At 36.6% G+C, this 16,694-nt stretch overlaps 1 protein-coding gene across 3 annotated transcripts in view; it reads left to right on the plus strand.

Annotated features, from left to right (window-relative positions):
• Window positions 1-16,694, plus strand: part of ADAMTS16 (ADAM metallopeptidase with thrombospondin type 1 motif 16) — a 252,081-nt gene that overhangs the window by 79,357 nt on the left and 156,030 nt on the right. Inside the window, exons 4-5 of one of the 3 annotated variants that reach the window (XM_072605378.1) lie at window positions 4,902-5,184; window positions 15,605-15,804. In XM_072605378.1, coding sequence (XP_072461479.1) covers window positions 4,902-5,184; window positions 15,605-15,804 — 483 coding nt within the window. Of the gene's footprint in view, window positions 1-4,901; window positions 5,189-15,604; window positions 15,805-16,694 lie in introns of those variants that run through there. The other 2 variants (XM_072605379.1, XM_072605380.1) reach the window with 2 other exon arrangements.

Genomic DNA, 16,694 nt, shown 5'->3' on the forward strand with positions numbered 1-16,694 from the left:
GGAAGAGGAAGAAAGGAGAGGAAATACATCATTGCTAATAGAAAAAATAAATTGTTTTTTTAAAATTAAAAAAAAGGAATTAAAAAGACAAGCTTCATTTATCTGGAAAAATCATTTATCTGGAAAATCATATTCTCTGAAGTTGCCAAATATAATAAATGTTACCCAAGTTAATCATCTAAATGATTTTTACTGGTATTTCTGGGTTGGCTTTTAAATTTCAAGATCATAGTTTTCACATTGAAAATTACTCCTGCTTGACTTCATACAGTTTCATACCTAGTTTTAAACACAGTGATTTGACAGCTGTTTTTTTCCTGATAGAATGCTGTCATTTGAATTGTTTTCATGTCCCTTTCTAACCTGTAACACACTTGGAGGCCAAAAACATGATAACTCATTTTCAAAATCATTCAAGTAGACCTAATACATTATGGAGAGGCTGCCTCCTTTTTGACCCAAGGTTTAAGCTTTAAATATTTCACATTTAGATATAAAGATGATGGCCTTTAATCAACTCTCCAGGAGGTATCTACCCTGCCCCCTGAGTTACTGACCAGTGATGCTGATAGTTTCATGAGGGATTGGTATTTGGCCCCTTTCTAGTCTACAGTTAAGTCTTTGGGAGATAAGGATTATAACCTACCTCTCCCCTTTCTGCCTCCCCCTAAAGTTTAATTTGGCACCTTCCCAGAAGCTGAAAAGTGGGTCTCTAGGATCACCTCACTAACATTATGCAAATGTCTAGGGCAGAGCGAGATCAGCTGAGCTGTACTTAGTTTAACCAAGGCTAATGGAAACCAGACTTCAGGGGAATGGAAGAACAGTGAAGATTAGAATAGGAATCTTAGAGGTTTTTGATGATCTGACATTTCTTTTTTACAATTTAGAAAAGTGATCCCAAAAGTGATGACAGCACCCAGACTAAAAAAAAAAAAAGTCCCAAGTCCTAATTTAGGGCTAAATCATATTAATTTAGAAGAGAGAAAATGTGGAGAGCTTTAGGGGGAAAATTTGGATAAATAAAATATTAAATTTAATCCTATGACATTTACTAATCATTTAATGATTGAGCACTGAAAGGTTGTGATGATCTGAGGGTCATACAGCCAATGTGTGCTGGAAGCAGGAATTGAATCCACAATTTCTTCACTCTGATACCAGCTTTCTAAATACTATAGCATGCTATCTCTAAAATAATGGCAAAAATAATAATAAAATATTAACATTTCAAATAGATCTACTCTATTTACATGTATTATAATTATTACTATAACTCTATGAGGTTTACTATCCCTGTTTTATAGATGAGAAAACAGAGACTCAGAGGTCAAGTGACTTACCCAGTGTCATACTGTAAGTGTTTGAGGCAATATTCAAACCTAGGTCTTCCAATTTCCAAACCCAACAGGTAACTTGTGAGTTAGGACCATGATCCTGGTGTTACTGAGGATAGAGGGAATTAGGAAGGCAAACAGAGTTGAGAGAAATGTTTAGATAAAGGTACTGGGGCAAGATGGTAGAATAAAAGCAGGGACTTGCTAGCTCTCTCCCCCCAAACTCCTCCAAGTAGCTGTAAAAAGTGACTCTAAACAAATTCTAGAGCTGCAGAACCCACAAAATAACAGAGTAAAACAAATCCCAAGCCCAAGACAGCTTGGAAAGTTGACAGGAAGCATTGGTTGTACTGGGCTGGGAGCAGAACACAGTCCAGCTAGGGCCATGCCAGCACAGACAGGGTTGGAACAGGGCTCAGGGGACTGAATTGATGGAAGCGGTGGCAATTTCCAGACTTCTCAACCCACAAACACCAAAGATAGCATAGAAGATCAGTGAGAAAACTCTGTGGGACCTGGTTTGGCTGAGGTCCAGCTTCAGCCCCAGGGCAAAGGAGGAGGAGGCAGAGACAGAGGCTGCTTCCAGAGCTCCTGGCCCATGGACAGTGGGGGATCAAGCAGCTGATACAAAACCCCTGAAGCCTGGGATGGTACACCACCCCCACTGGAAGCAGAATCCTTCCTTGGCAAAGAGAAAGTCAAGTGGGAACTTAACTGGGAACATTGGCTGGGAACATGAGCAAACCACACAAAATTGTAGACTATAGAATCTTACTTTGGTGACAAAGGAGATCAAAACATACAACCAGAAGAAGACAGTAAAGTCAAAAGTCCTATATCCAAAGCCTCCAACAAAAATATTAATTGGTCTCAGGCCATGAAAGGGTTCAAAAAGGATTTTGAAAATCAAGTAAGAGAAATAGAGCAAAAATTGAGAAGGCAAACGAGTGATGTAAGAAAATCATGAAAAACAGGTCAACATCTTGCTAAAGGAGACCCCAAAAAATACTGAAAAAAATAACACCTTTAAAAATAGACTAACCTAAGTGACAAAAGAGGTCCAAAAAGCTAATGAGGAGAAGAATGCCTTAAAAATCAGGATTGGTCAAATGGAAAATGAGGTCACTGAAGAAAAGGCTCACTGAAGAAAATAATTCCTTCAAAATTAGAATGGACAAAAGGGAAGCTAATGCTTTTATGAGAAATCAAGAAATTATACAACAGAACCAAAAGAATGAAAAAAATAGAAGACAATGTGAACTATTCCATTGGAAAAACCACTGATCTAGAAAATGGATACAGAAGAGACAATTTAAAAATTATTGAACTACTTGAAAACCATGATTCAAAAAAGAGCCTAGACATCATCTTTCAAAGGAAAACTGCCCTGATATTCTAGAACCAGAGTGTAAAATAGACATGGTAAGAATCCACTGATCACTTCTTGAAAGAGATCCCCTAGGAATATTGTAAGCAAATTCCAGAGTTCCCAAGTCAAGGAGAAAAGATTGCAAGCAGCCAGAAAGAAAAAATTCAAATATTGTGGAAATATAATCAGGATGACACAAGACTTAGCAGCTTCTACATTAAGGGATTGAAGGACTTGCAATACGATATTCGGGAGGTCAAAGGAGCTAGGATTAAAACAAAGAATCACCTACCCAGAAAAACTGAGTATAATATGTCAGGGGAAAAAATGGAATTTTAGTAAAATAGAGGACTTTCAAGCATTCTTGCTGAAAAGATCAGAGCTAAATAGAAAATTTGACTTTCACATACAAGAATCAAGAGAAACATGAAAAGGTAAACAGGGTAGAGAAATCATAAAGGACTTTTAAAGTTGAAAAAGTTGAACTGTTTACATTCCTACATGTAAGGATTATATTTGTGTGTCGTGAGACCTTGCTTAATATTAGGGCAGTTGAAGGAAATTAGAGAGAGAGAGAGAGAGAGAGAGAGAGAGAGAGAGAGAGAGAGAGAGAGAGAGAGAGAGATAGCACAAGATGAATTGAATATGAAGGGATGATATTTGAAAATAAAATTAAGGGGTGAGAGGGGAATATATTGGGAATAGGAGAAAGGGAGAGATAGAATGGGGTAAATCATCTCACATAAAAGAGGCAAGAAAAATATTTTACGCTGGAGGAGAATAGGGGGAAGATGAAAGGGAATGAATGAGTGAACCTTACTCTTACCAGATTTATCTTAAGGAGGGAATAACATGCTCATTCAATTGGGTATCTTGCCCTATGAAAGTAGGGGAAGGGGATAAAGGGCAGTAATGATAGAAGGGAGAGTAGATTGGGGAAGTGGGGTAGTCAGAAGCAAACATTTTAGAAAAGGGACAGGGTCAAATTTGAAAATAGAATAAAAGGGATCAGGATAGGATGGAGGGAAATCTAGTTAGTCTTTCACAACATGACTAATATGGAAGTGTTTTGCATAACTACACATGTATAACGTATATTGAATTGCTTGCTTTCTCATGGGGGTGTGGGGAGGGAAGAAAGAAGAGAATTTGGAACTCAAAGTTTTAAAAATAAATGTCAAAAAATTGTTTTTTTATGGAACTGGGGGAAAAGATGTATAGGCAATGGGATAAAGAAATCTATATTACCCTAAAAAAAAGTAAGGTAGAATAAGGGGGAGGGTGATGACAGGGAGGGCAGACTGGGGGAAAGAGTAATCAGAATGCATGCCATATGGGGGGGGGGAGGTGAGAGAAAATTTGGAACTCAAAATCTTGTAGAAATGAATGTTACAACTAAAAATAAATTAATTATCTTAAAAAGGTAGTGGCACATTAAATGGAATGTATTCCAAAGCTACCCCTGAATCCTCTATACAATTTTATAGAGATCTACTTGAGCTCTTTGTAGAGTAACTTGGGATCACAAGTAATGGAAAGCTAGCACACACTCCCTGTTGGAAGATAATAGCTGTGTTTGGTAACTTTTGAAAATCCATCTAGGGACCTTGTCTACTCTGAGCATTGTAGAGCAGCATGATGTAATGGAAATAATTCTAGCCAGGAAGTTAGAAACCTCGGTTCTTATCCCAGCTCTCAAAATGGTGTGACTTTGCATACAAAAGTTTCACTGCTATAGATTCAGTTTCTGCATATATAGGACAATCAGGGTGAACTAATATTTCCTGTTTTTCTAAGAGTCTACAATTCTCATTCTCATTGCTGTTTCTTGAACTCTCAGGTTAAAAAGAAAAATTATGTGAAAGATTGACAATGAGTATTCAAATTAGAGAATAGTTCATTTTTCCAGTACTGACTTCTCAAAACTAAAAGGATGTATCATATCAGTGATGGGGATACTCCTTTCATTGATATGCAAACTAAGATCCCTTCATGCCTTGCTTGGTAGCCTTTATGAGTTATTGTGGCCTACCCATTGATCTCCCTGTGTAATGTATATGTCTATAAACTATGTATACATAGTTCTATGGGATGTCATGTAGAAAACTATCATGCATCAGCCAACTTTCTGGTGATGAGCATTTCTCCATTGTCAATCCCAAAATGTATTGATTATATTTTCTTCCTTTCTTCAGTCAGGTCTGATAAGAACTCAGGAAGCAGATTATTTCTTAAAACCACTTCCTCTGCACCTAGCCCTTAAACTGAATTATTCAGCACCCAATGGACATCATTCCCATGTACTTTACAAAAGATCCATAGGAGCCCAGCCTCACAGTGATAATGAAATCATGATGATTGAGAGGAAAAGAGAACTGGAAAAGCACAGCAGATTATATCAAGAAAACCAGCATCTCCACCATGGATTTAACCTCAAGCACCCACAAAAGCAGCATTTCTGTGGAAGGCGCAAGAAATGTATGTAAGGGCAATTTTTGGTTTTATTTCACTAGTATTTATAGAAACAACATGTTATAGTGGATAAAGAGATAGCCTAAAAGTCAGGAAGACCTGTGTTCCAATGTTGCCTCAGATAGGTGTTGGCTCTGTGACCCAGAGCAAGTTACTGAACCCTTCTGTGCTCACTGGCAACTCTTTAAGACAGCAACTTTCAGAGAATTATGAAATCAATAAACATTTATTAAGTACCTACTATGTATCAGTGCTGGGGATACAAAAAGATAGTCCCTGCCTTCTAAGAGCTCACAATTTAATGGGGGAGGCAACTAGAAAATAAATATGTACAAACAAGCTATATATTTATATATATGTATATAAACATACACACACGTGTGTGCGTGCGTGTGTGTGTGTGTGTGTGTGAGTGACAAATTAGAAATAATTAAAAGAGAATGAGAAAGGTTACCTGTACAAGGTGGGATTTTAGTTGGGATTTAAAAAACTGATGGGAAACTAATAGGCGGAAATGGGAAAGGAGAGAATTTCAGGGATGAGGGACAACCTGAAAAAAAAGATGGTTAGAGCTGAGATGGAGTGTCTTGTTCATGGAACAGCAAGGAGGACTGTGTCACTGGATCAAAGAATACCTGATGACCTTAAGGTTACAGGAACCCTGGAAATGTAGATGGGACGTAGGTTATGAAGGGCTTTGAATGCAAAACAGGATTTTGTAGTTTATCCTGGAGGCAATAGGAAACTAAGGGAGTTTTTTGAGTGGGGGAAGAGGGGGGGAGAAAATGACATGGTCAGACCGACATTTAGTGGCTGAATGGAGAATGGTTTGCAGTAAGTATGTCATAGCTATAAGCTAGAAAAAAAATATTTTCTTTCAGCAGTATCCTCTCAGGGATGGGGAACTTTGATTAGGTTCTCAAACGTGACCATTTAACTGAATCCAAACTTTATAGGATTATAAATCCCAATAAAAGTATTTGTTCTATGAAGTTTGGACTCAGTAAAAAGGCCATTCTTAAGGACCTAGAGAGCCACATGTGGCCTTGAGGCCACAGGTTCCTCACCCCCACAGGTGAACTCATAGAAATGACCACCATAATAATAAATTTAACATAAAATCTCTTCCTAGGTTTATCTTTTGTCTGTCTTGGATTGATCAGGTACAGTGTAAAGTGATGGAAGAGAGTAGTCAATGAGACTTCAAAATTTTTCTATTAGGTTAAACTATTTATTTTATATTTTAGAGGTGTAGTAACATCTTAGATCTAGAAGGGTTTATTTTTTTTATATCTGGTCTATATTTATAAAATTCTATTTTCTGTGTTGAGAATTTATCTTAGCCCTCTGTTTCAAAGAATTCACATAAGGAGGATAATGGCTTTATGATAAAACTATAGAAATCATCTTTTTATCTAAGACTTCTTGGTGTATGAATCAGTATAAAAAAGGAATATGTATACTATTGCAATCATTACAAATAGTAATATAAGTAGGGTACTAGGAAAGAAGAGCCAGCAAATTCATGAATAGAAGGAACATTTATACTTCTGTATGGAAGGATAATGTTTAGCACTATTTGTTTATTATTAAATTCTTAATTACAGACATCAGCCCACAAATATATTGATTAAGCCTTTGTCCTTGCTATAAATTATAAAACACCTGAAATATAAGATGCATAGAATACAAATATACTTGTTTAATTTAAATACATTCTCATTTATACCAGACTATCAGCTCCCTAGTCACTGATACTGTGCTTTTCAGTGTAGACCCAAGTTTATGAACTTGGCTACTATATCAACTTATTGACTCACCATGAGTTTACTATCCACTAAGACCCCTACTCTCTTTTTTTCAAATGAATTACCATATAGCTATGACCCTCTCATCTTTAACTGTGAAGTTGTGAGTTTTTTTTCTGAAAACAATTATAAGATTTTACATTTATCCTTCTAAAATTTGTTTTTAATAGATTTAGCCCAATGACAACATTTTTATGAACCTACATTATCATTCATGGTGCTAGATATACCTTACAGCTTTGTCATCTGCAAATTTGAGGAGTATGCCAGCTTCACTTTTTCGAGTCAGTGATAAAAATGCTTACCTATGCTGGGCTTCGCAGGTTCCTTGAGTAGTGAATTGGAGGCTACCTTCCCAGAAGACTTTAAATCATTAATGACCATTCTTTGTGACCAAATATTCAACCATTTATGAAACACTCTAAATGTACTTTTGTTTAGACTGTGCCTCTTTATCTTTTCCAGAAAGATAGCATGAAAGATTTGATTTTTTTTTCCAATATCTAATTAACTATATTTTCATCATTCACCTGACCTAGGTTTATACAACTGACCTGTAATTTTATTGACATAGAGGATGCTCAGATGAGAAAACTCCCTCTAATAATGCAGATTGGCACCTGCACTTTGGAGAGTTGTCCAGAGCAGTGAGAGGTTCAGTGACTTGTTCAGGATCACACAGTAAATATGTGTCAGAACCTAAGTTCTTGTTGGTTCTGATCCAACTCCTTATTTACCGTATCATAGGACCTCACCAGTCTAGTAACAATTTCAAAAAATGAAATTAATCATACAGTTTTTAATGGACCCATGTTGATTCCTCATGATCACTGCTTCTCTTTATAGATTTTCACTAACAATTCCTTTAATGATACATTCTAGACATTTTCCCCCAGTAATCAAAGTCAAGTTCATGTTCTGTAGTTTAAATTTCATTCTCTTCTTGTCTCTTCATAATTTTTGTCCTTTGGAAGCACCATCCCTGGTCCCTATGAGCTTTCAACTATCATTGACACTAAACTGGTAATCACAGCTGTGGACTCTTTTTATTACCTTCAGATATAGCTCATCAGAAGACTGGTGACTTGAACTCATCAAAGACTGGCCCATGATCTCATCTTACTTTCCTGCTTATCCTCAGTAATAATAACTTCTTCAACATATTCCTTTCCAGTCCAATGATCATTCATTTTTGTGGTCATTCAGTCCACCTTGAGCAGTGGTCCTATTTCTGATTTTCACATTCCTCTCTTCTCAATAAAGTTTAACATTAGCTTTACTTGTCAGCCTCAGATCATTTTGAGCTTTAGTTCTCCTGGTACCATTGGGAAAGGTAGGCTATGCTTTTTTATACATATCCATTTTGCTTGTGTCCATCTTCTTTACATGTATTATTTAAAATATATGTTGGTTCAAGAGTTCCTTTGCATACATGTTATTCTTTTTGACAACTTTCTCTTTTCCTATTTTTTGGACTCATTTCTTTGTCAAAAGATCTATCTCCTTCCTTTTCAGAAAAAGTCCTATAACTGTTACTTATTTCTTTGTATCCTTTGGTCCTTGTATACTTTCTCCTCTGTTCTTCCACTCTCCAATTTAATTCTACTTGTTTAAATTCTTTTTCTTCTTTATTTTTACATTTAAGCCTTCTGTTTCTTGTAAGGAAGAATTCATTCTCACTGGTAACGTAGAATTCAGAGGTGACCCTCAAGTCCCACTATCTTCCTTCTTTAGAGGGAATGCAACTTGCATTTTGAGCATAGATAATCATTTACTTAGCTGTGACAGAAATTAAAACATCAGATATACTCTATGAGGCACACTGACAAATGTAGCTTGCTCTCCATACTTTAAGAAAGTGAGAATTTGCTTTCTTACTAGCTGATTCCCTGGGCAACTATTGTGGCCAATTTTGTTTTATGTTTTGTTTTTGTGAGAGTCTTCAATTCTGAGGCTCTTTCTGTTTTTCACCTTCACAAGACACAGCCAACTTCATTCCCTTGTCTTAACAACTTAACTTTGCATTGTCTTATCTTTTCTAAATAGCTTTGTTATCTTACTGTAATGGTAATTTAAATGAGAAGATCTTTCCCATTCATTAATAGGCCCGTATGACTTGCTTAAATCACGTGGAAGCCCAAGTCACATGTGGTGGGAAGAGCTTGTTGAACAAGTGAAACAGAAAGGGTGGAGCAGAACTGGGAGGAAGTTGGTGAGAGTGATTGGGGGCAGAGGAGAGAGGACACAGGCAGGCATAGCTAGGCTCCTGAGTGTTTGCTTGTGAGTAGGCCTTAGCACTGGGGAGAGGCTTGGGAATGGTTTTGTCCCCTGAAGGGCTAATATAACTTCTTGCTTACCATGACAGATTTGGCTTTCTAGTGTTGGGATTTGGCTTTTGGTGTCTGAATAAGTTTTCCTTCTGCCTTATATATGAAGAGTAGTCTGTTATACTTTGTGATTCAGAATTACACTGACATATTCATAGTTGCCCTTGGTGCTGTGATTATTGCCTGGGTGATACACTTACCAACTTCTTTCTCTTTACTTCATTCTATTCATTTTCTAGCCATTCTCCTTTTCCTACAGGCCTTCTCCTCTTTCAGATCAACTTTCTTACCTGTTACTCTTTATTTATTTGCTTCAGGTTCTTCTGTTTTAGTTGTCTTATTCTTAGAATCTTCCTCCTCCTTCTCTAGCCCTTCTCTTGCTTCTGTTCCATTTTCTAATCTTCCTTTCTCATCCTTCTACTTCAACTTTTCCTGAAGTCTTCATAGATTTTCCCTACCCTATATTCATTTTCACACATAATTCAAAATTATAAAACCCTCCAAATTCCCTACACTGTTCCTTCTATTTCTTCAGATCAAGTCCTTTTCTCATAAAAGTTGGAGCTAGTTAATTAATTGTCACATTTTTGCTGATAGGTCATGTGGTTGGAATTGAAACAACTGGACAGAAATCAGTCTGAAGTAAGGACCATTGATAGCTCTGAGAGATTTTGGTTCTTTGATTAATTTCCAAAATGAATGAATCCATTTTTCTTATTTACTTAACCACCTGTACACTACCCTGTATGTCAGACTCTTAACATCCTTTTTATAAAAGTTTGTTTCAGTCTGTATTTAGACACCATCAGTTCCTTCTCTGGGGATGGATAGAATTTTTCATCATAAGTCTTTCAGAGTTATCTTGGATCACTGTATTTCTGAGGATAACTAAGTCATTCACAGCTGATCATCTTATAATATTGCTGTTACTTTATACACAGTACATTTCACTTTTCATTAGCTCATGCAAGGCTTTCTGGTTTTTCTGAGAGAACCTCCTCATAATTTCTTGTACTACAATAATATTCCATCATAATCACATACTTGTTCAACCAATCCCTACTAGATGGGCACACCCTTAATTTTTTAATTCTCTCCCCCCAGAAAAGAACTGTTATAAATATTTTTGCACATGGAAGTCCTTTTCTTTTTTCTTTTTTCTCTCTTTTGGGATACAGACTTAGTAGTGTTATTGCTAGGTCAAAGGATATGCATGGTTTTATTCACTATGAGTATAGTTCCAGATTGCTCTACAGAGTGGCTGAACCAGTTCACAACCCCACAAATAGTGTATTAATATCTCATTTTCCCTATATCCCCTCAAATATTTGTCATTTACCTTTTCTGTCCTATTTGCCATTTTAATAGATATGAGGTAGCACCTCAGAGTTATTTTAATTTGTGTTTCTCCAATCAATAGTGAGTTAATGTTAACTGCATTTTCCTCCATCCTATCCCCCTCCTATTTGTTCTCTCTCCTTCCACCCTGTCCCTCTTCAAAAGTGTTTTGCTTTTGACTATCCCCTCTGCCAATCTTCCCTCCCTTCTATCACCACAATCCTTGTCTTATCTCTTTTCCTCCTACTTTCCTGTAAGGTTAGATTTCTATACCCACTTGACCATTTATGTTATTCCCTCTTTGAGGCAATTCTGATAGGAATAATGTTCACTCACTCTCTCCCACCTCTTCCCTCTTGTCCTCCACTGTAAAACCTTTTTTTTGCCTCTTTTATTTGAGATAATTTACCCCATTCTACCTCTCCCTTTCTCTTTCTCAAATACATTCCTGTCTCACCTCTTAATTTTATTTTCTTAGATATCATCCTCTCATAATCAAATCACACCTTTGCTCTCTGTCTATATTTGTTCATTCTAACTACCCTCATAAAGAGAAAGGTCTTATGAGTTACAAATATCATCTTCCCATGTAGAAATGTAAACAGTTTAAACTTTTTCAGTCCCTTATGATTTCCCTTTCCAGTTTACCTTTCTTTGTTTCTCTTGAGCCTTATATCTGAAAGTCAAATTTTCTATTCAGCTCTGGTCTTTTCATCAGTAATGTTTGAAAGTCCTTTATCTCATTGAGTTTTCATTTTCCCCTACAGAATTTTATTCAGTTTTGCTGGGTAAGTGATTCTTTGTTGTAAACCTAGCTCCTTTGCCTTTCAGAATATCATGTTCCAAGCCCTCACATCCTTTAACATAGAAGCTGTTAAATTTTGTATTATCTTGACTGTGATTCCATGATGTTTGAATCTTTCTGCCTCCTTGCCAGAAAGCAAGCAAATATTTTCTCCTTGACCTGGGAATGCTGGGTTTTGGGTATAATATTCCTGGCAGTTTTCATTTTGGGATCTCTTTCAGGAGGTGATTGGTAGATTCTTTCAATTTCTATCATACCCTCTGGTTCTGGAATATCAGGGCAGTTTTTCTTGATAATTTCTTGAAAGGTCATATCTAGCCTCCTTTTTAGATCATAGCTTTCAGGTAATTCAATAATTTGTTTTACAGGTCAGTTGTTTTTCCAATGAGATATTTCAAATTGTCTTCTATTTTTTCATTCCTTTGATTTTGTTATATTGTTTCTTGATTTCTCATAAAATCATTAGCTTCCATTTTGCTCAATTCTAATTTTTAAAATAATATTTTCTTCAGCGAGCTTTTGGACCTCCTTTTTCACTTGGCCAATTGTGCCTTTTAAGGGACTCTTCTCCTCGGCCTTTTGGCCTTTCTTTACTATTTAACCTAGCCTATTTTTAAATTGTTATTTTCTTCAGTATTTTTTGTGTCTCCTTTGCCAAGCTATTGACTCATTTTTTTGTCATTTTCTTGTATCACTCCCATTTCTCTTCCCAATATTTCCTTTGCCACTCTCACTTGATTTTCAAAATCCTTTTTGAGCTCTTCCATGGCCTGAGATCAGGTTATATTTTTCTTGGAGGCTTGGGATGTAGGACTTTTGACTTTGTTGTCTTCTGAGTGTGTATTCTGATCTTCCTTGTGACCATAATAACTTTCTATAGTCAGTTTTTTTTTTCATTTGTTTGCTCATTTTCCCAGACTATTACTTACTTGACTTATCTGTTTGCTAAAGTAGGGCTCTACTTGCAGATTGAAGGGCAAACTTCAGAGTCTTTGTGGAGCTATTTTCAGTGATATTTCCTTGGACCTGTATGTTTTCAGTTCTTCTAAGCTGGTATGATCTAAGGAGAGGTGTTTACTCCTCTCCTGGACTGTGTATGGTCTGTGAGTGACAACAAGCCCTATCATCTGCCCTATAACCATGAGAAAGATACCTCCTCCACTGTTGTTCCAAGCTCTTCTCTACTAGTGCTCCTGCTCACCCTTGGACTTCCACCCAAGACTGGGACAGGTATCTGAGTATGAGCAAAGCAACAGAGTCTTGCCTCAGCGCTAGCAAAAATGCTCCTGTAATTTCTTTCTGACCAGTTTTTTGACCCCTTTACTGTCTATGAACTTAGAGTTTTAGAAGTAGCTGCTGCCACTGCTGCTGCTGATTCAGTCACTTCCAATGCTTGATCCTGATTTGCTGTGGCAGTAGCTATGCTAGTGCGGCCTGCAGTGGACTTCATTCCACTCCTACCCATGTACAACAGGCCTTTCCTGCTAACCTTCTAAGCTGACATTGGCATCTATGGACTGAGAGGTCTGGAAGCTGCCACTGCTGCCCTCACTCCTGCTCTGAGATTCTGGGGCCTAATCTGTGTGGGTACTGCTTATTCTATACTACACTCCTCTTCCAAGTTGTCTTGGGCTGAAAATTTGTTTCACTCCATTTTTTATGGGTTCTGTGCTCTAGAGTTTGTTTAGAGTCATTTTAAAGGTTTTTGGAGGGCTATGGGGAAGAGTTCAGACAAGTTCCTGCCTTTTCTCAGCCATCTTGTCTCTGCTTCTGTTTCCTTAGACTCTTACCATCTTTAAAAGAGCACTATTATAGGTTTTGTTCTTATCTACATATAACTCAAGTATCTTTCAATAAAGGGTGGGGGAGGAAAATGATTCCTCACCTTCTGGTCAGTTTGTAAATTCTTTGAGATGGTAATGTTCCTCAAAGATTCCATTGATTGTGCCCCCCCTTTTCTCTCTTAGAGTCTATTTCATTCCTTTAATCTTTTTCCAAAACCTTAGCTTTCCCACCCAGAACTATCCTCTTAGTTTTCGCTGAAGGTGCCCCAGACCAGCTTTGATATTGGGTATTAATCACTTAAAATTAAGTAGGAAATGTTAAAAAACTAACATGATTAATTTTAACATTGAATTTTTTAAATACTTCAATTCATGAATTTATTTTCTTTCTCTGAAACAAATCATTTGACATTCCATCTTCATCTGTGATATAACCACTTTTGATAAACAGGATAAATAAGATTATAAATACTTGTTCAGGAATGCCCATACCTGATAAGCAATACTTAGTTCACTATTCTGCAGCATGGACTATGGAATGATGAACTGATTAAAATTTTATTAACTGAAGTATTATCTATTGGAGGCATTCTGAATGGTGTTTCTGACTTTTTAAAGGTAACTAGAACATATAATAATTAAGTTTGGGTGAACATGGTTTAAAAACAGTGCTTAACGTAGAGAGTAGCCAATGTGTGTGTGTGTGTGTGTGTGTGTGTGTGTGTGTGTGTGTGAGTGTGTGTGTGTGTGTGTGAGTAATGCTAGATGTAATTACAAGTCTTTAAAAATCAAGTCTTTAAATTATAAGTCTTTAACAAAATCACTCTCTGCTTACTATATATACTATAATTATAGTTTCCTTAACTTTTCAAGATCAGACATATAATTTACCACTTAAACAATTGGGTTTGCTCAATCCCACATTTGAAATTGTATAACACACAATTTAACCACAATTTTTTTTTTATTTTTAAATCCAAAGATAATTTTCACACAACCTTATTTGGATCATATGATCATTTTGGAGCTGGAAGAGAATGTTGCCTCCCCATATTTCTACCTAACAATTGTACATAACCAAAAGAAAACAAACAAAAAAGCCATAAACAAAATCTCAACCTAGTTATTCTAACTTGACCGACAAAATAGTCTTTGTCTTCTAAATAAATACTTATGGTGTTTTCAGAGAGTTAGCATCCCATTAGGGTCTGGAACAAAGGGTGTTGTTGTTCTTGTTTTGTAACAGAAAGCTAATAAAATTCTTACTTATGGGAGACACAATCCAGTTGAGATAAGAGAAAGAAGCAATCATTCAGATGTTCATAGGATCATAGATATAGAGCTGAAAAGGGCATTAGAATTTTGACAGTCTATACTTTTACTTTTCCAGATGATGAAATTGAGACCCAGAGAAGTTGTGACTTACCTAAGGCCATATGGATAAGTAACCAAGGTGGACCATGAAATTCCCAAATTCTGTGCTCTACACTCTTGTGCTCATGCATTCTACACTTAGTTCAGTGTAACAGAGTGAATCTCATTTTAAGAAAGTTTCAAATAGTGAAGAAAATCTCTTTTGCAAAATTTATCATTAAAAATAAGAAATTTTTATTTATGGCAGTTTCACTTGTATCTGCAGCTACTCCTTTACAAGGCCTCTTTTCAAAATCTTCATAGGATTATAAGAATCTTTTGGAGTTATGCCTCCAACTGCTGGGGATAAATATGTAGATACAGTTCAGTGTGTGTGTGTGTGTGTGTGTGTGTGTGTGTGTGTGTGTGTGTGTGTGTATGTTTGTCCTTTGTTGCTGAAGAATACCATGCTATCAGAGAAATGATGACATGCCTTGCACTTGACTTTCTTTTGAGTGAGGGAGGGCTGTGCAGGTTACCAGCCTCACTTCTCCTCCAGAGCCGTCTGAATCCAGTGACCAGATATTCATCAGGATGACTGAAGATGACCCAGGATGAGGTAATGTGGGTAAGTGACTTGCCCAAGGTCACACAGCTAGTGAGTGTCAACTGTTTGAGGTGAGATTGGAACTCAGGTCCTTCTGACTCTTTCACTGGTGCTCTATCAACTGCACCACCTAGCTGCCCCATGCGTAGACTCAGTTCATTAGTTTGCTTTTGGAAGAAGACCCTCAAGAACAAAAACTCATAGTGAGAAGTGCTATGGTAACATCTATACCACAACTTCAGTGTCCTTCTGTTTTTGTTCAGGTTTTACATCACTATGCAACAAGCAATGTACAATATTTAGCATTAATAACGTAAAAAAAAAAAACTTCCAGGTACTAATTTGGAGCATTAGAAATGAGGGAGTTTCCACTTTTCATTGATTTCCTCTGTTTCCTTTCACAGATATGCCAAAGCCTCCCAAAGAAGATCTTTTCATCTTACCTGATGAATATAAGTACCCATTGCGGAACAAGCGCTCTCTCCTGAAAACCCACAAAAATAATGAACTGAATGTGGAAACACTAGTGGTAGTTGACAAAAAGATGATGCAAAACCATGGTCATGAAAATATTACAACTTACGTCCTGACTATACTCAATATGGTAGGATAGCACTTCTTGTTGAGGCCAACTGGGTAATTAAATCTTTCCTAATATCTGACCTATCGCTAAATTAGCATTCGCCATTCTGTTACTTTACTTGGGAATTCATTTAGCAATCATAAGAAACCTTTCTTGGTGAATTTCACAAATTCAATTCAGTAAATATTAAAGTACCTATTGTACGCATGACATTGGAGCAGCAGAAATTTAATAACAGTATTCCCTCAAAGATTTTATAATCATTGGGGGAATGAGACATATACACAGATAATTATAATCCTATAACTACATGACAGAGGTCGAATAGAATGGCATGAAATTTGAAGAGGAATGGGACTAAGTTATTAAAGTTTGGCTTGAGGCTTTGTGAGAAAGTAACAATAATAATTAATAATAATACTATAATCATTGTAACAGCTCACCTTTATAAAGCACTTTAAAGTTTTTAAGACACTTTTCACATGTATCTCATTTGTTCTCACCACAACCCTATGTGGTATTATCTCTACTTCACTGAAGAAGGCTCAGACTGAGGCTTAAGTGACTAGTCCAGCATAGCATAGTTCATAATAGTATAAACCAAGATGTGAAACTTGATGTTGCTGACCACAAATACATTACTCTAATAAGTTGAGCAGTAAAGAAAAAAGGGTTGTAGTAAGTAACGGGGAAGAATGTTCTGCACAGAGGTTCACCAGAATAAAAGATTAGAGGTAGGAGATGGCAAGGCAAAACATGGAAACTGTAGGGAGGACAGTTTCATTACAATGTAAACTCAGTGAAGGGGAGTAGAGAGTAAAAGAAAGGTAAAAAACAGAGCTGATTCATTTGCAGATTTTGTCATTAACAAGGGAATTAGATTGGGAAAAAAGATTGAGGAAAAAATCTGC

The sequence above is a fragment of the Notamacropus eugenii genome, chromosome 4 (genome assembly GCF_028372415.1).
Source record: "Notamacropus eugenii isolate mMacEug1 chromosome 4, mMacEug1.pri_v2, whole genome shotgun sequence".
Lineage (NCBI taxonomy): Eukaryota > Metazoa > Chordata > Mammalia > Diprotodontia > Macropodidae > Notamacropus > Notamacropus eugenii.